The following is a 26516-nucleotide window of genomic DNA, read 5'->3' on the forward strand; positions in this document are numbered from 1 at the left end:
AGCAGATAAATAGAGAGATAAATTTGAATATATATGCTTCATTAAAGCGTTTACTATAACATAATATCATTCATCAGCACATAATGTGCTAGCTGATGTATAATAATTTATTTAGCATAATAGTAGGTATATATGAATCTATTACTGTCTTCAAACTCCAACATCGCCTACGGTCTTATCGTGTAAATTATCATGAGGCGAAAGTTAATAATAATGCAGCAGCTTGTATTCTCTATTTCATTATATTATTGTTGCGCTCGCGTATATATCATTGTATACGACGCGATCGAAGGAAATATCGAGTTTCAGCGATAATAAACATAACGTCGTGTGTTGCTTTCTACATTTCTTTTCGCTTCTATAAATTACATTTATACACAGAGCAACTTTAACCCACTTACCGAAAGTCACGATCACGGCCAATGCTTGTGTGCTCGATCTTGCAGCATGCGTCATGTTCTCGAGAGAAAAGAATCGTCCACATCACAGAGTCGGAGAGAATTGTCCGATAATTTATGGAGTTTCACTCGCCGACAGATCAGCTGTAACAGATTACGTTAATAATTCGTCTTTTGTATATATCTTTGACGCATAGTATTCAATACCGGATGCGTTTGACAAAACTTAGATAATGTGATTGAGCTAATTAATGCATGTATCTTTATCAATACACGAGAGTATGTACACGAGCAAAGGAACGCGAGATAGTGCGAGATATTTTTTTTCGCATGTCTCTAACACGCATAAAACGCGCGGTAACGAGGAGCTACGTATGTGTGTGGCGCGCGCGTGTTACTTGCAAGTAAATGAGATTTCATTCAGTGGTCGACGATAATACGCGCCGAAAGATACAGGTCCTGACCTACTTCGAACCGGTCACGTTCAAGGATTGAACTTTACATACTCTTAAAAGAGACATATATTCATTTTAAAGCGGAAGTTGATTTCGATGATAATGACTATTCGGATGTCTCGCGTATCTGATGGTCTTGGAGATTATTTCCAAGTAAATGCGAAGAGAGACGTTAGATGAGATGTCATCTCTCTGGAATTCTCCCAGCCAAAAGTTACCGGGTAAGTCTAAAGTACCGTACGAATCTAATAGTGTTTTCAAGTGAAGCAAGTTTGATCGCTCTGAGAGCGATTAACGACGTCATAAATACCATCTTGTGGGTTACTAGGGATACTTATTTATATTAGTCAAATTCGAAACTTATTTTCGGTCGAACATATGTTCATGAAAAATTGGGTTTAATCGCTTTCAGAGCAATCAAACTTTGCTTCACTCGAAAACTCTATAATACAACTCAGAACACACTGTAAAATTATAAATTTCTATTCTCAGAATCGTGTTGACACCGAAAAAAATGACGACCGTTCAAGCGTTATGTTTTCTATGCAAAATATTGTAATCGGTATGAAAATTGAATTGACCGAGTTATTAGTTATATAGTTATTATTCTCGATTAATTTTAATTGCAAACAACGCTTACATACATTAAATAAAGTCAATATATAGTTGACTGATTTTTTCCAATATTAAATATATTTAAATATTTATAAACAAATATGGAAAAAATGACACAACTTGGTTAGGTTGTTTACTTCAATCAGTGCAGTTTGTTCGGCATATATAATACAAAAACTTCGTGTCATGCATATATAAATAAATTGCAGAACTCTTCCTCTTTTTTATTTTATCGCAAAACCTAGTCAGACTCGCACTATTTTTATAAAATATTATTTTTTATTAAAAATTAATAATAAAACTTAAACGTTACATACGTTGCATACAATATATTAACATAAAAATACACGAGAAACCGATCATTATATAATCAGATTTCATTTTCTAATTTTCCGCTTTTCAGATTCCAGATTTGCAAATTATATAAAGTTTGATATCATTTAGCATTGATAAAAAAATAAGTTTTGTACAGGCTTGGCAACAATATAGAGAAATTAGGTTTCGCGATATTATTTGAATGCATGACCGAGCATTAATACAAAACAGTACCTGAAGTGAAAGAGCTATGAGTACCGAACCGTTATCAATTACGCATTCCTACGTTGCAGGACTGCGTTTAAAAGAGCCACATATGGATTCTTCGAGACTCATCATAATTTCGCCATGATTACACGGGAAGAGCAATAAATAGTTCCGCAGTTTCACCATTTCGTATGAATTACTGGATACAATCGTCAATTATTGATGCACGTCCTCGATGACGGCACTCGTTGCCGTGGAATTATACTTCTTATACGGAGACCTAATCAAACTCTATTAACAGCCAACTACCATTATCATTGTCTGGTATCAGAACAATAATATTGATAACGACATTCATTATGCTAAAGATGAAGTACTTGTCGAGGGCATGACTAAATATTCATGAATATTAACTTTACAACGATATACACTATTTAAACATCATTGAAAACGACCTAGATATTAATATAGTTTAGACTGCTATAACACGAATAAACATCTATTTTATAAAAAATGTATGTCATTAATAACTATTAATTTGTATTGATAGAAGATATATCTCTTGAAATATTTTATATCCTCTAAAACTTTTAAGTGGTAGCAAAAAATATTCAAATAATTATTAATTTATTTTAGTAACTTTACTGCATAAATTATCATTTTTAATATTATATAAATATTATAATATATAATATCGTGTACGAATAGATACAATTTAAATCGTTCAAACTTTAAGATGATTAATCATCGATGTAGACACGATGATCTGATTCCAAAAGGAAGTGAAATTCGGTTACAACGCTTTAATTAAAATTCCTGTTAGGGAATCGTCATTCGCGAAAGCAATGATGTACCTTGTCGAACATTTCGTTTCGCTCCGATTACACAAATAGAATTACGAATAACCTGTTTTCATTGTGGGCGGAATATATTAATGAACAGTAGGACAAACGTGAATGTTATACAATTTAAGGTTTAATATAGCTGTAAGACTTGAATCAACGCTCAACTATAAGTGATAGTAAATATAATCCTCTTGCAAAGACTTTGTAAGTTTGCACTGCACAACAAATATAATACCATTAGAAGTATAGGGGAGAAAAAAGAGAGAGAAAAAGAGATCTGTAAAGGTTACATAGTATTTGTTTTTCTTTAAATCTACCAATGGATAAATGTCCAACAAAATAAAATGTAGCGTATGTGCAAATATATGTAAATTTACTGATGATCTCATTAGATTATGCAGTCAGTTTTGCGCGTTGCACGCTCGTGCTAAAAGCTCGAAAGTATAATCGGCAACAGACGATATTGCAATTTCCACGTGTAGCTCGCAATGTTATTATCATAATAATGAAGATTTACGCCAGCTTTTTCTAATTTTGCGACACGTGATAAAAGTCAAAGCTACTCTCCGGCTAATTGTAAAGTTACATTTTCATTGCGAATTCGCGAGATATTTTCTCAAAAATAAAAAAAGATGAGAAATTTCCAATTACGCGCGCAGGATAATTAATCTCCCAATTGATTTTATGGCAATGCGTTGCATATACATTTACGATTTTCATCCGATAATCGGTGTTGCATTAATGAATATGCATCATTATCGGTAATGAGATAATGTACATTAGGTGGACAGACCTTTATATATGAAACAGACGCGCGTTTTACGGAACTTGTATTTATCTCGTAATACAACTCGTTACACACGGCTCTATTGTAATTATCTTGTATCTAAAAGTAGGAACATTTAATGTTCAGTGGGGGAAACTACAGACGTTGAAAATTGAACGTTTTTTATTAGCCACTCTAATGAGATTTCTGCGGGCAATAAAAAAAGAAGCTGTATTAAATACCGAGAGTTTACGTGTAAAAAGTTCAAAGATCAACTGTGTGTGTGTTGCACTTTAAAGATGTAAACAACTTCTTTTCTCTTTGCGAAAAGTTTAGAACGATAACAATAAACTTTAACAATATCCGGTTTTTATAAGTTGTTAAAACTAAGTAAAAATGAAATATTTAATTTTTAAATGTAAATATATGTATTTTACTTTTACATTTTAATAAAGTAATGTATTTTTCTTTTAATTATAATCAACCATTTAGATAATGCGGATGTTATTTAACTGCTTGCTCGAAAGTGTGTGCGCTGGTAACATTGTAATCCGCCAGAAAAATTGCGCTTACATCACGGCTCGCTTCTCCGCTCTATATCTTCTTAATAAGGAAAACTTATTAATTCCCGTGAGAGTTACGACAGAGAGACGAAGCGCCATGGAATGTTTTTTTTAATATCATAAAGGAAACTCGTTTATCTCTTTCAAATTAAAGGTAATACGTACTATTATGCCTCTTTTCTAATTAGAATACATAAAGTCCCTCTTGCCAACATGATTATATAGTAGTATCAAATGTTATTGCAAAGAAGTTGTCGTTTTATAAAATGGATTTAAAAAAAGATGAATAAATAGAACGAGACGCGGAATACTTAATACAATCGATATTTTGACAATTTTTATTTCATTAAAATATTAATTTAAATCAGAACAAATGTCATGACTTGAATTTTAACTGTGTGACGCGCATGAGAAATATATTTTCCGAAAAAAATTCCAGACATAAAATTTATTTAATCGTTTCCACGAGTAAGCGCATTTAATTGGCAATAGTTGGGAGGATAAATTTTCACTCTCCAAATCAAATCTATAATTAATTCTTTCAGTAATACTTGATAAAATTTTTTTTTTTAAATAGAATCGACTTGACGTCAATTCGGATCGTTCAATAATTGTATTTCGATTTGCTGCTTTCATTATTTAAAGCTAATTTTTAATAACCAGCAGCAATTGTTACCACAACATAAAATGCAGCGGCAGATAATCTATGCAATCTTATCGTGATTTTATCAGCTGACTATATGCTCTCGTCGTATTTATATTCGAGCGATTCTCATCAGGCGATTTCATCAAAGGCTCTTTCTTTCCTCGGGATGGATACCGATGAGGAGAGATGGATCGCATCTCATTTTCACGATCGCGAGGCGTTTCCTGAATGGGCAGACAGAACCTGGAGCGGCCAAGACCGCTGGATGAGTAGGACAGTGTGTCGCCGTCCTGCACGTTGGGCCCCGTTCTTCTCCACGTGACCTGGCTACTGACCCACTTTGGTTTCTCCTGATTCCCTCTCTTTCTCCCCGACGGGGTTCTCCTCTCAGTCCCCTTCACCCCGTTCCACCTGTCCCCTCGACGGCCCCTGTCCACCACCGGAGCGGTTATCCCTTCCTCCTGTTCGACCGGGCTTCCGTCAAACGCGGCATTGCCTCCACCATAAACGACCTCCACCATCGAACCGGCCACCACCACCGATCCTCGTCGAAGGCGCCGCTTATGACTTAGCCATGCGACTCCAGCAGCACATGCCGTGGCACGACCACTAGACAGATACCATCCCGTTGGCTGGCCGGATGGACGATCGTGCGGTACAAATCGGTGCGAGCGCGTAAAAGTCACAGAGAGGAGATCTCCAGATTAGGTGATCGGTTTCGACGACGAGCCGCGCGACGATCAAGTCCTGGTATCGTCGGTATGATTGACGGTCGACGATAGTGCAACGAACGCGCACGCGATAAGGGAAGCTCGATAATCGCGAGATCGGTATCGGTTCGTAATTCGATAATTTGCGGGCATAGCGCATGATTCGACGCATGCCGACAACGGGTTGACCGGCGACGAGAGAGAGCAAGTTCAGTGAAGAAGTGCGGACGAGGATCAGTGATCTCGAGAAAGGAAGGCCCCGCGGAAGGGACGATCTAATTGACCGACACGACAAGGGCAAGGTCACGTTTCCTCTCTCGCGGAAGGAAGCAGACCGGAAGAGCGTCGTCTGCCGGAATTAAAACGACGTTATGAGACGCGGTTAACGGGCCCTCTCGACGTTGCACCTAAAGGTTAATGCGCTGCACGGTAAGTGGCTCGGCCCTTAGGGGTTGTTTGATCGATGATGCGACTGTGGAATGGGCGTGAGGTAATTTCCCTCCTGTGCCGACACGGGGAATCGCCCGAGTTGCTCCGTCTTTATGATGTATTACTTTTCTGACCCAGAAACTTTTACGTGCACCTTTGCATTTAGCGAGATGTAAATTACAAAAATGAATAATTTATCCTAACTGAGCACCGTATATAAGTAATCAGGCAGGAATAAACAATTCAAATAGAAAAAGAATATTCAATATATATGTATGTGTATCTGTGTTAAAAGATGTAAAGATATTCTAAATTATTTTTAAAAATGGAGTAAATAAATTGCTTATTATTTATAGATAAAATATAAATATCTAATAAATATGAAATCTCTCGGTAAAATAATTCACGATATGATTTATGTTTTCGTGTGTAACATGTTTTAATTTTGAATGTTTTTAAATCACACACACAATTTTAATTATATAAATATGTATCGTGTATCTCCTCTAGAGATGTACAAGATATTTTTTTGAGACGTCTTCTATCTAATTACAACGGAATTTTAATTGCATCATTTACGTGTCGTTAGTATAAAATTCAGAAAATAAATTTTTGATGGAAGTTGAATATGGTAGAAATCTTTTAATGATGCTTAAATATGCTCTTTTAATAAATTGAGTCATTTTTTAAGAATTTAAACAAACATTTATTAAAGATTTAATTTTATTAAAAATATAGAGAATTATAACCGATATTTTATGCAATCTTATAGTTTGAATTCTTAAACAAAAATTAATTAATCCGTATCTATTTAGAATTCAAATACGATAAATGTGCCATAGCAAAATTGCTCATACTCTTCAGGTAAAGTTAATTAAAATATTACTGACAAAAAAACAGTCTGTATAAAAAACCGTGATTCTCTATTCATGTCATCGGTTCGCCGTCGCAGATTCATTTTATTCTCGTGGGAGAAAGTGCAACACAAAGTCAACGGCGAGATTCAATATCGGCAAACAGAACGCGCGCGCTTTGAAAGATCAGACTATCTATCGGAACCAAGACGTGATCGAAAATCGGCATAATCGGCGCGGGCAATAATCCGATCGTGAAGACAGCTGACATTTTAAAATAAAGCATTCCGATATACGTGAAGAACGATTGTACCGTGGCATTTCAACTTCTCTTTTCCTCTGTTCCTCGGCTCGCGCGTGTCTTTCGCCTCCTGGTATTTTGCGTCGTTGAACGTGCGCGACTTGACGTGACGAGTTAAACGCCGAAAGTCACAGGCAGATCTCCGACGCAGATCAAATCGATGACATAAGTAACAGGTATCGTCGACCTGACTCGTTGCACGGACCTGCCCTCGTTCGCCGGCAGACGAGATGCGTGGCCGAGACGCACCGACCGTGAAGCCGTACACCTTGAGCCACGAGAAATCAGCATCACGCGAATTAACGTGCAAGCAGCAACCGTCACGCACGTAACTGGCGAATCTTAAATACAGTGTGTGCCGTATATAACACAGTTATGTTTTATAGAAAAATAAAATTATCGAGCTGATGGGAAAGTAGTGTAAAGAATATGTGTGTGCGTGTGCGTTGCTATTTTTTTGCACTAGTTCCTACTTCTCAAGATCTATCATCTTCTTGTTACATACTTTTTCTTTGTATATAGATATTTTTAAGAATCTTTAAAAATATTGAAAGATTGAAAAATCGTAGAGAAAAGTGAACGAAGAATTTTAAAGAAAATAATAAGTGGACATGTGAGATATTTTCACTTTTTGACGCTTCCGTGTAATTCCGCTACTGTCTGGCGAGAAACTCAACAGGCGAAAGATTTCTCGCGTTGACCCCTAACAACTCCTAACGCATACATCCTTCACGCACGTGCACACCTCCGATGTACTAAGTCAGGTATGTGGCGGCGGGTCGTAACGGTTGTCGACGCTTCGACAGTTCGTTGTCGCTCTTTCCAATCATGTAGGCTCATTTGTGCATTTAACACTTTTACGTGACGCTTTTTATCGATTCAACCAAGAGGAAAAAATTCGCACGCGCAACACGTGGCGTTTTTTAAGATTAATTTCAACGCGATCAGAAATTCTTTGGCAGATTTTACAATGGAAAAGATAAAGTACTACGATATTACATCATATGAATCACATTTACAATATATTCTCTTTTAGCGTTTTTATTCCAAATATCTCAAAACTTTTCTTTTATCTTTCTGTTAATTTTAAAATTATCTATCATATCAAATTAATATCGCGTATATACATATATGAAAAGAGAAAAGGAGGATCGCGCCGATAAACCGTAAACGATTATTATATGATCTTAAATGATCTTTCGTGCAATCGATATTAGAACATTAACAAGGTTGACGTATAAATGTCACTTTCGATGTTTCGTACGAGGTTATATGATCCTGAGCCTTTCGTATTGAACCGAGCGCAAGAGGAATAGATCAATTTTGCACGAACAATCGCGCTAAAAATATGTATCTTTAAGCATTCGAGTGAAAGCAGAAACCGTCTGCAATCGCATCCTCATCCCAAGTCTAATTTCGCGCGAAAAATCTCTTCTCGCGAACTTCTGTGTTCCATTCGAACAGCACGGATTTCCTACTTTCTCGGATTATTTCGCTAATCACCGTTGACTCGATAAATAATCGGCGTTCATGCGAAGAGAAAATAGAGGCCAAAGACGTTCCGACCTATTGGATTAATTCTAATCGCGCTTGTCCGCGAGAAATGAATCGCGGAAACGAGGTTGAGAGAAAAAAAAAATCATGCGAAAATTTCTTCTTAGATCTCGTATAAATAAATATATATACATAAAAAAGATTTCTATTATTAAAAGACCTGAATTTGAGATATATATAAACATATGTGATTGTCAGTCTCTGGCGTGAGATTTTAAATTGACACTTGAATATACATTTTGATGTCATCAATCATCTATATGCTCGTATGATCGATCGCCATTAGCAGCGTCAATCGTTGAGGATCTTCGCGAGGATCCGCGACAGATTGTCGAGGACAAGGAAGCTACTGTCGAGCGCGAGGCAATTGGGTCACCCAGATCCAATAATCAAGACACGTCGAGCTTTCTCCGAGGTCCAGCATATGTGTATACATAATATAATGCATGCACGCACACGCATCGAGCTACCGTGCACCCGACATTGACGGACGGCCAATGAACGCGGAAGAATCTTCGATTCCTTTGACCTCGCTCGGGGTCGAGGTTGCCGCAGGATCTTTCCTGGGGCCGAGCGTGGGATCTCGCTGCCTTTTTCTCGCAAACATTTTTCCGGCTCGCTGAGAGAGAAAAAGAGAGAATTCCGCCGTATGCAGCTTCTTCGCCGACGGTAAAGCACGCCGAGAGACAACTCGAGTTTGCCACAAGTTTGATCACAACGGCTGATAGTCCGGAAAGTAACGTTCGCGAGAACGTAACGTCGTTTTCGCACTTGGCAATGATCAATAAGCATAGAAATGAAAATGCGAAGCGACAATCTTAGACGAGTAAAAAAAAATGACGTACAATTTTAACAATATATTTTACAATATAAAAAAAGAAAGACAGTGTTGAAAATAAATACGATGAATTTTCGCGCCGATCGATAATAAATGACGACAGCAAACGGAAAAACATTACGCGAAAACGGAACACTTGCAAGGAAAGTGACTTCACGGCCGTGCTTAGGGCGAACGAAAGGATTGCATCTCTGTTAACAGTGTTAACGTGTCGGTGTGTAACACACATTCTCACGACGTAATCCGTGTAATGCGTGTGCAACTATTACGCGACACAACGGCGTTATCGTGATTCCGTCGACCCTGAATCAAGGTAACTGTGCATAATGAAGCGGTGCACGTTAATGCTGTACTTAAATAGAGTGATTCATGGTTATGAATTATATTAATAGGTTGTAGAAACATTGTTTATATGTAATTTATGATTATTTTGCGTTATAAATTCTTGGCATACAAAAGTAAATTAGAATATATATTTATCATTCTCTTTCTCTCTAGAATTTCTACTTCTATTCTTTTAATTTATCGTAAAATCATCGTCATAATATGTTTTTTAATTATTAATTTGGTTAATCTGTTTCTCGAAACATATATTTTAAATTCCAAGCGGCGTATTATTTAAAATGCGAATGCATAATATAATTCCGGTACATTTAATTTAATTAACATAATATCCATGCGCGTAATAATATTAGCATAATTATGGTACATTTAATCGACATTATATAAATGTGCCGAACGCTTCGTAGTTTTAGGTTAACAAGCAAGAGACAATGGAACAACAGTTTATTTTAACGGATCGCATTAAAAATCAGAGCGGCACAAACGGACCATTTATATCAAAATCATTATCATAGCTTATGTCAAAGCGATCATTCGACAATCAAGCCGTATTTAATTCCTGCAACTATACCGCAGCCGTCTCTCTTTCTCTCTCTCTCTCTCTCTCTCATTGTAACTTATTTCTACAACCGATCTAAAAAATAATTAATTTTAATATCGCGCTCAAGTTTATGTCTTCGCGTTCCTAAAGACCGAGGTTATTATTTTTAAAATTTTGCAACAAATAAAATTTCAGAATTTTATAATCCATCAGACACTTGGATAATTGGCGATAATCCGTATGCTACATCATACAGTGAGCTTTAACTAACAAGGCGAATTGGTAAACTGGGTTACCAGTGCCTTGGTGAACCTGTGCGTTAAAGAGCGACCAGCTCGCCCGCCGTTCATTCTCCTCGTCTCGTTCTCATCAAGGCCTCCCCGCCGAAGATATCCCGGCGCGCGACGTTTACCTTCGGGTTCCACCGATATCTCGGCCCCGTTCCTCCGACTCGCCTTCGCGACTATCATACATACGTATGGGGCCCATGTGACTGACTATAACGGGATTCCGCGGGGTACACGCATGCACAGCCAGCTTGATGTCCAGTGCGCGCGACGCGCGTGTGAGCGTGAACCTTCCTCCGAGGTAGAAGACATATGTACATAGGTCCAGGGCAATGTTCCTCCTTATTTTGCACGACTCGCGTGTGAAAGGTGCGTGCAACAGTGTTTCGTGGAATTTTCGAGGAATTTTCGATGGTAGACCTTCGGTAAAAGCGAGGAAGCGAAAGATGCATTCCTCCTTCCGCAGTGTTCGACCATACTGTTTATTTCTGTTTCTCTCTCCTTCTTTCTCTTTTAATCTTTTATTATTTCCGGATTAAATTAACTACGGAACTGTATTTTTATCAATTATTATCACACACGCGGGAAACCTTTTTTGACCTTTCGTTTTTTGCAAAAATTATTAATAGAATTACTCTCCTGGTTAAATTTACTATTGCCGTTTTTTTTCTTCATGTGTAAGCGTATACCTACGCAAATACTTATAAAAGCATCAATCCATATTGTAGAATATTGTTTAATTAATGATATATTCATCCATTATAACCATTAAATTATCAGCCATTGTCTCTGTTTATGAATCGATAATGATAAATTAAAATGACAAAGTGCACGAACCAAGCGTAACAAAACAATATATTGTGCTATAATAAAATTATTATTCACGAATCGTACATACAATTCTTTTGAATTCTATTATGTTATAATTATATCAAATTTAATAACTTTGATTTACAATTCCGTTTGACATATTGCTTCATTATTTTTTAATATAATAATTAATATTTCTAATACTACATTTAAAAATATTATAATGTAATATTTTATGAGAGAGAGAATAACAGTGATCTTCTATAATATTTATATACTATTCAATCTCTTATTTAATTTTTAGAAATACGTTGTTACAATATTCAAATTGAATGATATACATATAGAAAGATATATTGCTATAGAATTTAGGTAGTTATCACCTCGTAAGAAAAGATTGACTAAAAGAACACGTGGAGTAGAAACTCATTACATCACAACTTCCAGTTTTTCTGGCATATACGTGCGAGAGGCTAAAATTTCTGTACCGTTACAAAGGACAAATATGTACATTGATCTGATAATGAGATCTGGGAAGTTACAGCTGCTGAATAATTACCGTATGCTGAAATTGAACCTAAAAAGATGCGAGCTCTATTCAGTTCAATAAAAAATTTGTCTTTATAAACTGCTCACACTCAAAGCAAAAGAAAAGAAATGCAAATAATAAAATAAATATCTTGTATCACAATATGCGCGCATGTTTGCTATATATATATTTTAAATTTATATAAATGTTTTAAATTATAATATATTTATATTATTACGAGATTGAAGAATAATTTCAGTTGGAATAATAAATTATTTTTATTCAATCGTTTTAATTGTTTAATGTGTAATATATAAAAAATATATAAGAAAATTAATATTCATGAAGAAAAAATTGCAATTTATTTCCACTTTTTCTCGTAAATATATATATAAACACACACACACACATATATTTTTTACGTCACCTTTTACATCTCAAAGTCGAGTTTAAAACTAAAGGGTACTTTAAGATCGTCGTTGAACTGGTGCCAAGAGCCGCATTTATAAATAAATTAACATTGACTTAAAGCAGAGCTATCTTTAAGTATAAAAAGAATTTTTTAATTCTGTGCCTGGTTAATATTTTGTAATATAATTGATATAAATCATTTAGGACAGGAGCGTCTTTTTTTATTAATTATTATACCGATCTTTTTCATTACAGATGGCTGCTGGGAAAAGTGTCTGTCTGTTGTTCACCTTCCTTACTTTGACATGCGTCTTTTCTCACCCTTGGACGCCGCAAAATGAAGGTAATTTTTTACAGCCGTTGATATTCTCTATATTATACATTTATTTTTACGTAAAATATTTAGTAACATTTTCTAACTTTTTGCCAAACGAATATTTTTTAATATTTTATTACTCTAAAAAATTATATATTTGAAGAAAATACGGAACAGAATAAGCTTAAAACACTTAATGTGAAAATAAAATGTTATTCATATATTTTATATATCTAAATTCTAAATATATACTCTTCTCAATAAATCTGTGTGTCTCTTAGAATGTTATAAAGAGAAAATATAGTAGATACGCGAGAATGTAGTAATAAAACAAACTTTTGAATTTCTACTTTTACAAATTTTTCTCGCTAATATATATTCTCGTTAATATGCATGCCAGTGCGCGCGGTTCGTGCCGCAAAATGATACGTTAAAGTCAGCAGTCATTACTGACACCAAATTCTACTTTCCGTCCTTCTTCGAGGAAAATGAACCACAAAGACATGTCATATAGAAGGAAGCTTTTCGCCATTTTATTCCGGTCGCGCGTTAGACATACGGACGAGGTGAAATTTGATTTTCTGCTGAGCTGCGCGAATATCGATGTCTCTCGCATGCTGCTTTCGGTTCCTTCCGGCGAGCGCGAGGGGAAGGTCAAGGGTCGCCGGAGAAAAGCAACGTCGGTGTTTCATGATTTAACGAGTCTTTGCGTTTTTTTTTTACGAGTTTCTGACACGGCAAATATTGACACCAAATTCTACTTAAGGTTTCACACCTCGTCTCAGGAAGGTTGTGCGAGAGATACTCCCGCGGATCTGATGCTTGTATCGATAAGACGCACGAAAATTTCAAGATACGTGTTTGAAAACAACAGGCAATTTCGTTTCAAATTTATAGGCATATTTCAAAATTGGACTGATATTTTTTCGATCATAAATATTGTCGATGCATTTACAGAGAATAAACTTCAATACACGATGATTATTTGAATGACGGTGATCGAGATATATATTTAACATAATAAACAAATGGAAAATTAAATTTTGCAATTAAACTTAAATATACACAGAGATATAACAAAACTTTATTTTTCTGTGTTAATTTAAAAGCAAAAAACTTTAATGGATATTAATTTAATTTAATTTAATTTAACATGGAATTTAATTATAGCTCGAGGATATATTTAAAAAGAATTATATTTATTTAAAATATTTAATATCAAAAAATTGTGAAAAAAAATTTGCGATAAACTATAATTTCACAAAATCTTTGCAAAGAATAATTTATTTCAAATCTGTCACAAAATTTACAATACTGTAAGGAATAATAATTTTAGAACATTCTATATAATAAATTGACGACAAATTTGGAAATGTCGTCTGTTGGAACACATCGAATTTTCAACTTCATAAGTCTGAGAAAGTATCGTTTTCTCGACTCGATATTCACGAAATTATTCTTGCAACAGCCGGTGCATACTGAATGTGCGATCGCATTTAAATGCACATTAGCGTATGTACGACAGCTTTGCCCTATATATCAGGAACTCACCTTTCTCCACTTTCGCGCGTTGATTTGTGTCGAGAGAATTTGCGACGCGCATGACATTCGCGGTTTGTGACATTTACAGTTGTATAATAATTTATCATACATGGGATATCGAACTTATACAGGATCCCATGCTATATCGAACTTATACAGGATCTATCTCGAATATCAAACACTTTCTCTATGTGCGATCAAAACTTTATTATGCTCATGTAGAATTGAAATATCTAATATAAAATACAGAATAACGGATCTTCTTAGTCATAAGAACTTTTGAAAAATACTCGTATTATTCTCGCTGCTTTCACCTTATCTGTTTCAAAGCGCATCTCTTGTACTCTGCCAACGCAGATAAATATGCGTACCGTGGGAAATGTTTAGGGAAGCAGAAAGTCCGACACCGCAGGGGGTTAATTATTATTACCAGTTGTCCCCTATGTATATTTTACTCGATGCAGAATTCTAGTAGAATAAATGGGAGACTGGCTGATATCCAACAGGAAATCGCACGTCATCTTTATCGCGATTTTAATACTATAATATACTTTCTATAAAATGTCCATTTTCACGCGAAATTCGATTATTAATCGAGATCAATAAATTATATATATTATATTAATACCTTCTTTTCTCTTCGGAGACAGAGAGAGAGAAACAAGATGCGAGATAATCTACATAATCTGAATAAATCTACATGAAGCAGTCTGAATCTTGGGAGGGCAATGTGATGCTTTCGATTGAAATCAATAATTCACGAAACTCGCTGGGAAGCTTTTCGAGATTGTGCATTTTTAATGAAGCGGTTTCCCGTTTTAAACGGGATTCTATTATACATGAAATCGACAACGAGCGTTTAATGCTCGCCGTTACGTCACGCGACTCGCGATGATTAATTGAGCAGCACGCACTTTATACGCTTTCATAAAGATTGCGCATACTGTCCACAAAGTGGCGCGCCTTACGTGCTGCACAATGAAAATATAATCGTGCTTCCACAAGCGAATCACGTAGTCAACCCATATTTCGCGACATTGTGCACAATCCCGCGGTTAATCTAAATTGCAAATTGTCCACTTTTTCCCCCGTCGCATAGAAAAGAAAGTTGAATAGCCTGTGGTCGTGCGGCAAATGCTGCGAAAAATGAGCAAAGTTCTTTTGCGCAAGAATATATTTTTGCATTTCAAAACCACGACGTGTAAAGACGATAAAAGTCTAACTAACCCTTCAAGTACCTAATCAAAATTCAAATTTATCCATTATATGCATAATGGAAGCATATTGTCATCATATGTATCTTGTTTTAATATTACAAATAGCTAATAAAATAATATTTTAATATATGTGTTATAAAATTATAATTTGATGCGTATTATTTTTATTATTTCTTAATTATTGCGTTAATACTTATTTTATATATGTTTTTCCTTATCTGTCGATGAAAATATTGAAAAGACACCTAGAAAATATCTAAGAAGACGAAAAGTTAGGACGTCTTTGAGACGAATTTACGACGGGTTTTACGTTCTCTGGATATGTGGTATTTAGAAACAGCGAGGGAATGCGGTATACTGATGATGATAAACACGACGTGTAAATTGGTAAGACGCGAGAGTTCGCGCATAAGAAAAATCTGGAACGTCGGCCGTGAAGATCCAGACGAGCATCGCGGACGGATCGCGGAGTAGGTCATTATATATTGGCGGTGTATAAAATGCACGTGTAGCAAAGCCTACATGCTTGCTCGTCTATGCTTTGGTCAGCTAAGCGTAACCGGAAAAGATAAACGCGTACAAGCACAACACACGGACGCGAGAAGCGGACGGTGTATCTCGATATTTTTTCGCCGTATTAACTCAATATCGTTGATGATTCATATTTTCTCTCGCGTGCGACTGTCTACGAGAGGGAAGGATATTATCGTCAGCGATGTTACAAACGAAAAAAATCTAAAAAGACAATTTGTCGAAGCAACGATCTCTCTTCCTTTCTTACTCTTCTCTTAAACAAGTCGACGAGTGTTTACGTGAAATTCTTTTATATCGTTCTTGCTTCGCTTGTCAAGATAGACGGCGTCCGCGTATTTTTGGCTGCCGCACAAAAACGGTTATTTAACTTCTCTCCGCGCTACGGATACATATCGCACTCAATAAATCTTCGATACGATATAGCCTTCGATTTCTCTTTGAGGGTAAGCTGAAATTGGGGCAGCGTTTCGAACGTGAATGCGATGTTCTGCCACAACCCAAATACCAAACGGAGCGATCTTCGGGAGTATCTTTTTCGCGTCATGCAAAACGATGTATACCCGCGGAATGATAATGATTCATTTTATAAAAATTACTCCTTTTTATCGCTCCTTAAGAAATCGTAAAAATTCTCTGATATTATGCACGCGTAATAAATTAATGACCGAGTTTTTATTAGCTGCGTAAGCTTCTTTTCATCTGACACAATGAACTTTTAAATTCCTTTTCAAGCTTTAGAAATGAAAACATTTTGAAATATGTTTTATATAGTTTTCTCGTATACATCTCGATTCTGCTAATACAGCAAAAATAATGTTTAAATAATTAAAAAGTTTAATAATTTAAATTTAAATAATTAAAATATAATATAAATAAAAACATTTCTTTTTAAATGAGAATAGAAGGGAAAATTGTATGTTCTGGGATTGATCTTTCACTCGAATTATTTTTCAGGCAGAAAGCTGTTTGGCGGTTATACAATAGTGCCAAAGGCGTGCCGGCCATCAATGCCGTCGAGTATCAAATCGAGCGGTCCGACGATATGCATGTTCAATTACGAATGCACGCGGCGCAACGGCGAAGTCGTCGGCGCCTGCATGGACGGCTTCCTCTTCGGTGCGTGCTGCCAATTACCGTCGACGAGCTCGACAAGTGTAAACCGCGAGCCGCCCGGCACCGAGGAACTTCTTCATCTGTACCAGCTCGACCATGTACCCGACATACCCATTTTGCTGAATCCAGACGGCACGCCCGTCGGCATGTCTATTCCGCCGAGCGACAAGCCTACAAAGATCAACGAGAGACCGATCAGTGTCTCGAGTTATCCGTATGGCGACGAGACCGTGTACACGAAAATCTCCACTTCGAATCAGGCCTCTTCGTCAACGCTACCGTTGCCCGGCATGGCGAACAACGCCGAAAAGACGCAGCTAGTCGAGCAAGCGGACGTCAGTCACCTGGCCGAGAACTTCCCGGCTCTTCTGGGTCAGCAAGACATCATTGATGACTTGAGACTGCCGGGACTGTTGACACATTCGGATTCCAATAATGATATCCAGGATCATCAGGATCCGTCGGCGGTTAATCCGATCACTACGTTGTTGAATCCGAATCAGATTCTGCAAATAGCGGATCCGGTCGATCAGCTTCCGGCGCTGTTCTCTCAGGGACTAAGTAAGAACAATCACAGCCATCCGGAGACGATATTGTTGAATGAAAATGGCACGATGCTCGAAGAGACGAACAATCCGGATGAAATCTTCCAACCGTCCACCGAAACGTCGATGGATGAAAGGATCACGCAGAGTGAAAGTACGTCAGATATTTGGATCAAGTTTCCGGAGCAGTCTGCTTCTTCCACGGTGGAGTTTACGTCTACGTCGCAGTTTCCAAAATCGACGGTATCCGTGATGCCGAAGACACCTATGGTGACTCAGATGTATACCAACGCGCAGAAATTTACGAACGATATACTTAGCACGCAACTGACCATGGAAAGTGCATTCGAGAAGGTGAACACGATCGAAAAGAAGATGTCTACGAAAGAAGCGACGAGTCCGATGAAGCTCGAAGCTACCACGCCGATGACAGTCTCCAGCATGAAAGAAGAGCTGGTGAAGGTACAGACGATTACATACGACCAACCGTCAGGCAACAAGAAGAAGGACGACGTTCTCGATAAGGAGGAGCTCGCCATCAGTCACATAATCTCCATTCTGAACGACACTACGCCAAAATCGGAGGTATCGGTGACCGTTCCGGCTGCAAATTCCTCGCCGGTTCAGGCCTGGGTGAGCATCGACGAGACTTCGAAGCCTTCTCACGTGAAGGTCAGTTCTTCGAACTATCGACCTACCACACCTGCGCCCACGACATTCTCATACGCTTACTACAAACCCAGCTCTTTTCAACCCTCCAAACTTTCCTCGTCGTACTACAACTACGAGCTCATTCCCACCGAGACTACTTATACGTCACAGCATTCGACCTCCGGTAGCAGTTTCGCCGATGGGCCGACTAACCCTCCGGCACCGACAGTGATAGTTCTCGGCCCACTCGGTACAGAGTTTAGCACGAAAACCACCCAGAAACCTCTTACGTGGAAGCCCTCGGGCACAACAATTAAGCCGATTTCAACCCCGATTAAAACTACGCCTCTCAGACCTACGTTAGTCAATACCAAGAAGCCCGGCGTGTCCACGACCATAACCCATAACATTAACACCGTCATCTCCAACGCCGCCACAAACAACGTAGTATCCACCAGCTACATCAGCGTCAATCTGAAGGACGGCACGAGCGCGTCGCCGATAGTCGATGTCAGCACCGAGGCGATCGTTACAAAACCCGGAAGCACGAAGCAGCGGCCGAGCACGAAGAAGCCTGTGATCTGGACCACCGTGTCCTCGTGGTCGAACAAGCCGGCGTTCAATCTGAAACCATCGACGCCCAGCTTCAGCTGGTCGGACAATCTGACGCCAATCAGTACCCTGATATTCAAGGATACCACGACGACTGTACCATGCGAAGATGAAACCGCGGCGCCGGACGATCTCATCAACTTTCCGCCGGTGCGGAATCCGAATCTCAACATCTCCGCGCCGATCTCGCAGCAGGAGAAACCGACGATCGTCGAGATATATAACAAGACCGGTTATCCGGATATCGAGTTAATTAGCGAAAATGATATCCCGACGCCTACGTTCCTCGAAGACGCCGTGCTGACGGACAAAGTGGACGCCTTCGTCAACAAGCTTGTCGAGTCGCTTCAGGGTAACTTCCAGGTAACGATGAGAGATAACTTGTTTACCTGCAAGAGTTTTACTCGCTTATTGACGAAGTTTCAGATTGCTTCGGGTTTTACGAACGGCAGTTTAACTTTCAACGCTCTGAGCGTTGTTATTTTCTTTATCTCTTTCTATCCCTCGTTTGATAAAAACAATTTACATGAAAGTCTCACTATTTATATATACAGAAATTAGAATATTAAGAATTTATTTATTTTAAAATTTTTTATTTACCTGTTATTCAATTTAATTTAATTATTAAAAATTTAATTAAATATTGAATTTAATATTACGTTTTTTAATTATATAATTTGTTTTTCTTTGTAAATTCCTGTTCTATGGAATGTTTACTTTATGCATTTTATCTTTGAATATTGAACTCTTAATATTGTGTGTATTTATGTTCTTTCAATAATTGTTTATTTACATGTATAGTTATATAATAAAAATATGTGATACAAGATATTGTATCATATTTTAGATATGGATAACATCAAAAGCAACGCAAAAATAATATAAATAGATATTTGATTTCCAACAACATAGAGATATATCAGAGTTTTTGTGAAATTTTTTTCCCCATTGTTTTTTAGAGCCTGAAAGAAGTGGTCTACAATGGAAATGGCACAACGGCAGCCACGGTAGCACCTTCTAACGCAACAAAAAGACCGATTAATGGAAGCATTACGACAAGGAGACCGACGCGAAAACCCACGACCAGACCGTCGTCCTTATCGACAACGGCGGGGCCGACAAAGAGGCCAGCGGCGACCACGAAGAGGCCCACTCGTACCACCCAGAAACCGTCGTCGTCTGAGAAACCATCACGTCCTACCAAAGCGACTACCCCAAGGCCCAAACCAGCTACTTCGCAGAACATTACGACCAAGAGACCTCAGGTAACAACGAAGCGCCCGAAACCGACTAGAAAAGTCACGACTGTGCCGCCCAGCAGCACGGAAACAATTTTGTCCGAAGAACAGAGTTCGACCCTGTCGACTACGAGTGAGTCGAGCAACGACGCGGAAACGAATCAGCCAGAATTTCGGACTCGTAAGTGAGCACACAGTCAACAAGTTCCAAAGTTTCTGTAAATATTCCTACGATCAAAAAATCCGAATCGCTATTATTTTCTTTACTAGATAAATAAATAATAAATAAATAAATAAATCTTACAATTCTGTGATTTGAAAATTCTTTGTCGTATTAACAGGATGTGGTGTGAGACCTCTGGTCTCAAGAGCGGGAAAGATAGTCGGCGGAAAGGGCGCGCAATTTGGGGAATGGCCGTGGCAGGTCTTGGTTCGCGAGGCGACCTGGCTCGGTCTATTCACGAAAAACAAGTGCGGAGGTGTGCTTATCACTGATAAATATGTAATCACAGCAGCTCATTGCCAACCAGGGTAAGTCGTACAAGACTTACTGAAAATTGGGGAAACAAGACAAATATAATTCATTCATATTTATTTATAAATATGTCGGATTAATTTTTTGTAGGATTATAATTTTTATCTCTTATTATATATATTATTTGTCTCTGTATAAAATGATTAAATAAGCACCAAAAACAAAAGGGGTATTAAATTAAAATAGTCTCTCACAGGATAATTTACATAAATGAGCTAATGTCGAATGAAAAAATAAAATTATATCTTGCTGTATTGCAGTTTCCTGGCTTCCCTGGTCGCGGTTTTCGGCGAGTTTGACATTTCGGGCGAGTTGGAGTCGAAACGCAGCATAACGAAGAACGTTCGTCGCGTCATCGTGAATCGCGGTTACGATCCGGCGACATTCGAGAATGACCTGGCGCTTCTCGAGCTGGAGTCACCGGTGCAGTTCGACGATCACATCGTGCCGATTTGCATGCCCGAGAACGGCATCGACTTTACCGGACGGATGGCGACGGTCACGGGCTGGGGGCGGCTTAAATACAGTGAGTATCGATTTCGGTTCGCCCGATTTACAAATTGCAAGCCCTAACGCGCACGTGCGTATATGCATGCGAGTCACGCGGCAAATTTCCCGCAAGACTAGAAAGTACAAAATGGAACAGGTTACCGTGACGAGAGCGGAGTAAAACAACTTTCACGATGACTCTCGCGTGGCCTCCTACGCGCCCGAATTCTGCTCGCAATTCTGTTACAATTTTCCTTCTCAATTCGCCGTCAAGACCCTACTAACGGTATCGGTTACGTTCGACAGATGGTGGAGTCCCGTCGGTGCTACAAGAAGTCCAGGTGCCCATAATGGAGAACGCGGTTTGTCAAGAGATGTTCCAGACAGGCGGACACTCGAAATTGATTTTGGAAAGTTTTCTCTGCGCCGGATACGCGAACGGTCAAAAGGATTCCTGTGAGGTAATTTTACGACGGGATTTATCTCGCTTCCCATATATATTCTCTCTTGTATTCTATTAACTTTATTAACACCGTTCTAACTATTAGCGGCATCCCTTTGATCTCACGGCAAATAATATAATTACTGTGTCGATTGTATTTGTAGTTCGCATATCAGTGTTTTCATTTATGATCTATCGTTTATTTGATTATGTAGATTTTATTACTCGTTTTATAGAAAGAAAGATGTCAAACACGTTTTAATTATCAGATTCTTTATCAGCGTTACTTTTTTTAGGTCATCCTAGATAACATGTTTACTCTATCAGTTATGAAAATTCCATGTCACAATATTCTTACTTAATTATTTCAAATTTCAAATTTTTTTTTATTTTTATTATTATTTTATTCTAGATTAATTCTAATTCCTTCAGCTTGCTATCAAGCTTCCATCCTGTAATATTAGTGCCAAAAAATAAGTTATAAATAAACAATTTAGAGAGCGGTTAATGATTTTGCTCAGGGTGACAGCGGCGGCCCGCTGGTGATGGAACGACAGGACGGCAGATGGTTTCTGGTTGGGACCGTTTCTCACGGTATAAAATGCGCGTCTCCATATCTACCGGGTGTGTACATGAGGACGACCTACTTCAAGCCCTGGCTGCACAGCATTACCGGAGTCTGAGGAAACTCGGCAATTATTATCACGTCCTCGTGTGATTACGTGTGTAAGCGGCACCCGATGCCATTCTGTATAAATGTACAAAGGAAGTCTAATTTATTTCCCTTCGGGATAGAGCATACGAAGCTCAATTAAATAATACACTCGCGAAAATAACCGGACTTGAAATATCGGAGTGCTATCTCGATATCTACATAATGATAAGACGCGCTCTCCTACGCATTTATTTTATATTTTCCATTAGAGCGCAACGGAAATAATATTTATATAAGCATCGTTTTACGTCGAGCAAGATTCATTGTGGAAGCAGTACGAGAAAGGAAAAGAGAGAGAGAGAGAGAGAGGGAGAGGCAAGCAGACCACAACCCTCGAGTTATTTAAATTTCGAAATAGCATTCTGTGCAAAACTGTCCGCAGCAAGACACTGTTTCTGCAGTGTAGGTTGCATTTATGCATATCAATGTTTAAATTCGTCCTTATGTGTACACACAGAGTATTTGCAGAGTCGGCTCTGAAGCACATTTAAAATATCCTTCGGCAATCCTGAACCGTTATTTCCATCGGAACGATAACATTGTATATTTATTTGATATTCCTTCTACGATCGAAGAAACGGATACAAATAATTCATGATTCGCGTCAATCCTCTATATAGCGTACCTCCTTTTGCCAATTAATTCAGAGGTGACTTTTTCTTAACAGAAATATTTAGGCCAAAATTAAATTTATTTTTAATTTAGATTAAATTAGATTTAAATTAGATTTAAATTTAACTCGTTAAAAGAATCCTTAATATTTTCGATAATAATTCCTGATTTAGATATTATTTAATCTTGAATGCACAGCAGTTTCATTAAGTAAAAATCGATTTCATAATAAATTGATTTCACAGTAAACCGAATTGGCACCGATAAAAAATCTCATCACCACGCATGCAAATTTTAAACTATCTTGCATGTATCATTGCACGAATATATTTTAATATATCTCATATATTTTTCTTTATATTTTACATCTCTGTCTCTGTCGGAGGAGCGTATTGTTTGTTCCATGAATATTCGCGTCGGCCGGCTCTGCGATACATAAGTACATAAAGACGAGCTCAATGCCTTATTTATTTCCTTGTTAGATGTTATTTATTAAATACATTTTTATACTATAACAATATGTGTGGCTATTTTATTCATTACCAACACTCCGTATATAAAAGATATGGTCGAGGATATTTTGATATCACGGTGCCATACATATCGAGGGAGATGATCCTTTCGTTAAAAATAGCGGCAAATATTTTCCAAATCGATCGAACTTTTAATATCCTGATTATCATTATATATGAACAACGTCATCGCGGTGATAATATCACTTCTGGTAATAACGTCATTTCCGGTGTTTCCCATAATTTTTCTTATCGCTTGTAATTTGACAAAGGTTTATAGCGTCGATTAAAATTTTAAAACTGTAGCACGTATCTGTTTTATGTCCATTTTATACAACAAAAATCGAAAATTCAGAATTAAAATATCGTCAGCGATTTTACATTATTTTAATCCTGTGCTTATATGATAAATGGGCGGATTATAATATAGCGTGATAACATGATAAAACGAAATATATCATACGGCTTGTTAAAATCTTTGAATGTAAATCCTGTTAAATATATTCATAAAGTATCTACTCAAGTTCCTTCCAGAAGAGAAGAAAGTTTCTATATTGCATTACAACTGTTATTAATGTTCCTCGTAAACTTTGCGAGATAAGAAATTATGAAATCACGCACATCACTTGTAAAAGGTAAAATGCATTTGTTGATTGTGCATCGTTGCATTCTTAAAAGATCATATAATATACATAATTTAAATACCGATCGAGTGAGATCGCAAATTTATAAAACCGAGTCAAGAAGAAATAAATTGATTCTTCGCATATAAAATTTAAAACAACAAATTTCTCGAGGAATTATTGTTAAAAAATTATTTAATATATAAAAGTAAAAAATTCAAATGAAAAATAAAATTGTTTAATATCCGATCAGTTGGATTATTCTTTTAGGCGAAAATTCAATTCTTTATAAGTATCCACGTGTCAACGACTACAACGCTGTATTCCAGTGGAAAAAGACTGGCTTAAGTCAGACAAGCCATTAAATGGCGCGTCGAAATCGAATCCAAGGGAAAACAAATTTCATGTAAATTAATAGAGATCACGCCAGACCTATTGCGTCGTAATACAATGCTTATTCCGTCACAATGGACGAAGTTTCTCGGAAGTTAGCGCGTGCGACACGCAAGGCCGAAGTAACGTTTACGAAGCAGCATGCCGCGAAACGTTGGAGCGGAAACAAGCGTAGCGATTTAATGGCGCGTGCATACACGTGTATGACGCGACCCGAGGATGCACGTATACGCTTCGCGTACTTACCTGCGTACTCTGGCATTTCGTTGCACAGGTGGTTGCGTCGTAGACGGACGGTAAATGCAATTTGCGACGTGCCGCAGCGGAAATCTACGTGCGCGTGTCTGGCGACTAGTTCTCCTCCTCCGCGAAAATATCCGCTGAATGCCCTTTTCTGAAAAAAGGAATAATAATGTCATAATTAGATTTCAAGGTTAATTATCAGTTGAAAAACAATATTATAGTTAAGATTTTAAAAGTTTCTCGAGGCAGGGTAATATGTAAAATAAATATCGGTAAAAGACGATCAAGTCTATCAAATTGGTCCATCAATCTATAAATGAAAAAAAATACACGAGAAATAAAGCATACTTTATATCGAAATAAATATAGTTTAATAAAAATTCACACTCTTTATATAATTATTTTATATATTATTGAATGCAATATGTAAATTTAAAAAAATACATATTGTATACAGAAAAATATTATATAATTTTTAATTATCATAATTAGACTTTTTAATTATTTCTCTGTGTTTAGAGACAGCATAAATTAAGATTATTGTTGCAAGTTTATAAAAAACTAATATAATAAAAAAATAAGAAATTATATCAAGTATTTTTAAATATAAACTTTCCTTATATATGTTTTTCTCTCAATATAAGAAAAAAATTATATTACTATTTTAATCAAAAACTTAAATAAACTTGAAAATTATTTCAGATTTCAAAGCTCATTCGAAGAAAAAATCTCGAACCACCTACAACCTCAAAACATTTCTCATGAAAAATTCAAATCTCTTTATCAATAAACTACCGGCTCAGGCTGGAAAGAACTGAATAACGGCAGGCAGCGCATCGCGGTCGTTTTTGCTTCGTCACTATTCAGTATGTGTGAGAAAGTGCGCGGGGGTTCGCGAGCGAGTATATGGAGCAGAAGCGAGCCGCCCGGCGGGCACATCAGGATACCTTGGATCAATACGGCCAAGAGAGAACGAAACTACGCCGGTGGCGGAAAGAGCACGAGCTGAAGCGAGCAAAGATAAGCCCGCTGAACGATGAGAACTTCAGGTCCTGAGACACAAAAGTACAACATTCTCTCGCGCTCATCGAGGAACGCATCCTAAGATAAATATCATGACGAGCTTGAACAAAATCCCGCGACATACAAAATACTTTCTTCAAAAAAAAAAGAGTTTGCAAGAAACGAATTTACCACTATTATCTTTGACCTTTCGCAGATCCGAATGCTCGTTCCTTTGCGAATGTTACAGAACATCGCGTTTCCTAAATGTATTTACCGGTAAAAGAGTATCCCGGAGAATATAATAAAGATGATTCCATATACTATACAATTTTTCCATATACTATAGGTTAAAAAAATTGTGTTTATTCCACGTGACTTTTTGACATAACTTAAAGCTTTGAATGTTTTCTTGTAAAATCAACAAAAAAGTACTATATTAGAGAAAAATAATTGAAATTTGTTTCTTTTTTGCATTAAATATCTATATAAATTTTATTTATGATAAAGAAGCAGACACAACGCGACTCATTATTATCTCATTCAATCATAGCATTGTCAGCGCTACGTACATCATTTATCAAAATACAAGTGGTTGGGATTGATCCATTCGAGTAGCTCCTTCGGCCTTTTATCTCGAGCCGCTCGATAGATAGGAAGCTGAAGATCTGAATGAACAAAATGTCACGTAGGTCGTGATCGGGTGGCGCGAAAAAAAAAAGAGGAAGAAGACGGGCCGGCGGAGGGTTGCGCATGCGCCACCGGG

The 26516-nt window shown here is 37.4% G+C and overlaps 2 protein-coding genes across 3 annotated transcripts; one reads left to right on the forward strand and one right to left on the reverse strand.

Annotated features, from left to right (window-relative positions):
* LOC115238973 lies at positions 1 to 26514 on the reverse strand. Of its 2 annotated transcripts, none has more exons than XM_029813228.1 (3): positions 26323 to 26514; positions 24752 to 24899; positions 1 to 542 (listed from the first exon to the last, which is right to left on the reverse strand). In XM_029813228.1, exons 1-3 carry the CDS (start codon positions 26503 to 26505, stop codon positions 514 to 516), a joined length of 360 nt encoding a protein of 119 aa, XP_029669088.1. In that variant the 5' UTR covers positions 26506 to 26514; the 3' UTR covers positions 1 to 513. The 2 variants fall into 2 exon arrangements, with proteins under 2 accessions (XP_029669088.1, XP_029669089.1); XM_029813229.1 differs by lacking the exon at positions 26323 to 26514 and adding an exon at positions 25544 to 25809.
* LOC115238966 (serine protease lint) lies at positions 5938 to 23913 on the forward strand. Its single transcript, XM_029813218.1, has 8 exons — positions 5938 to 5949; positions 12672 to 12759; positions 16980 to 19309; positions 19906 to 20365; positions 20526 to 20715; positions 20980 to 21245; positions 21515 to 21669; positions 22172 to 23913. The coding sequence occupies exons 1-8, from the start codon at positions 5938 to 5940 to the stop codon at positions 22331 to 22333; spliced, it is 3663 nt and encodes a 1220-aa protein (XP_029669078.1). The 3' UTR covers positions 22334 to 23913.
* Positions 26515 to 26516: the final 2 nt, after the last annotated feature.

Source organism: Formica exsecta, unplaced genomic scaffold (assembly GCF_003651465.1).
Source record: "Formica exsecta isolate Colony F162 unplaced genomic scaffold, ASM365146v1 scaffold363, whole genome shotgun sequence".
Lineage (NCBI taxonomy): Eukaryota > Metazoa > Arthropoda > Insecta > Hymenoptera > Formicidae > Formica > Formica exsecta.

What these genes read in the sequence shown, in the direction of transcription:
- LOC115238966 (XM_029813218.1), top strand. An exon ending in TCAGCCAGAATTTCGGACTC is followed by an intron (nt 20,366 to 20,525) that starts GTAAGTGAGCAC and finishes TCGTATTAACAG; the next exon opens with GATGTGGTGTGAGACCTCTG. An exon ending in GCAGCTCATTGCCAACCAGG is followed by an intron (nt 20,716 to 20,979) that starts GTAAGTCGTACA and finishes GCTGTATTGCAG; the next exon opens with TTTCCTGGCTTCCCTGGTCG.
- LOC115238973 (XM_029813228.1), bottom strand. Translation starts at nt 26,505, where the DNA reads ATGCGCAACCCTCCGCCGGCCCGTCTTCTTCCTCTTTTTTTTTTCGCG. An exon ending in CTTGTATTTTGATAAATGAT is followed by an intron (nt 24,900 to 26,322) that starts GTACGTAGCGCT and finishes TCCTTTTTTCAG; the next exon opens with AAAAGGGCATTCAGCGGATA. An exon ending in CGAAATGCCAGAGTACGCAG is followed by an intron (nt 543 to 24,751) that starts GTAAGTACGCGA and finishes AATCTGTTACAG; the next exon opens with CTGATCTGTCGGCGAGTGAA.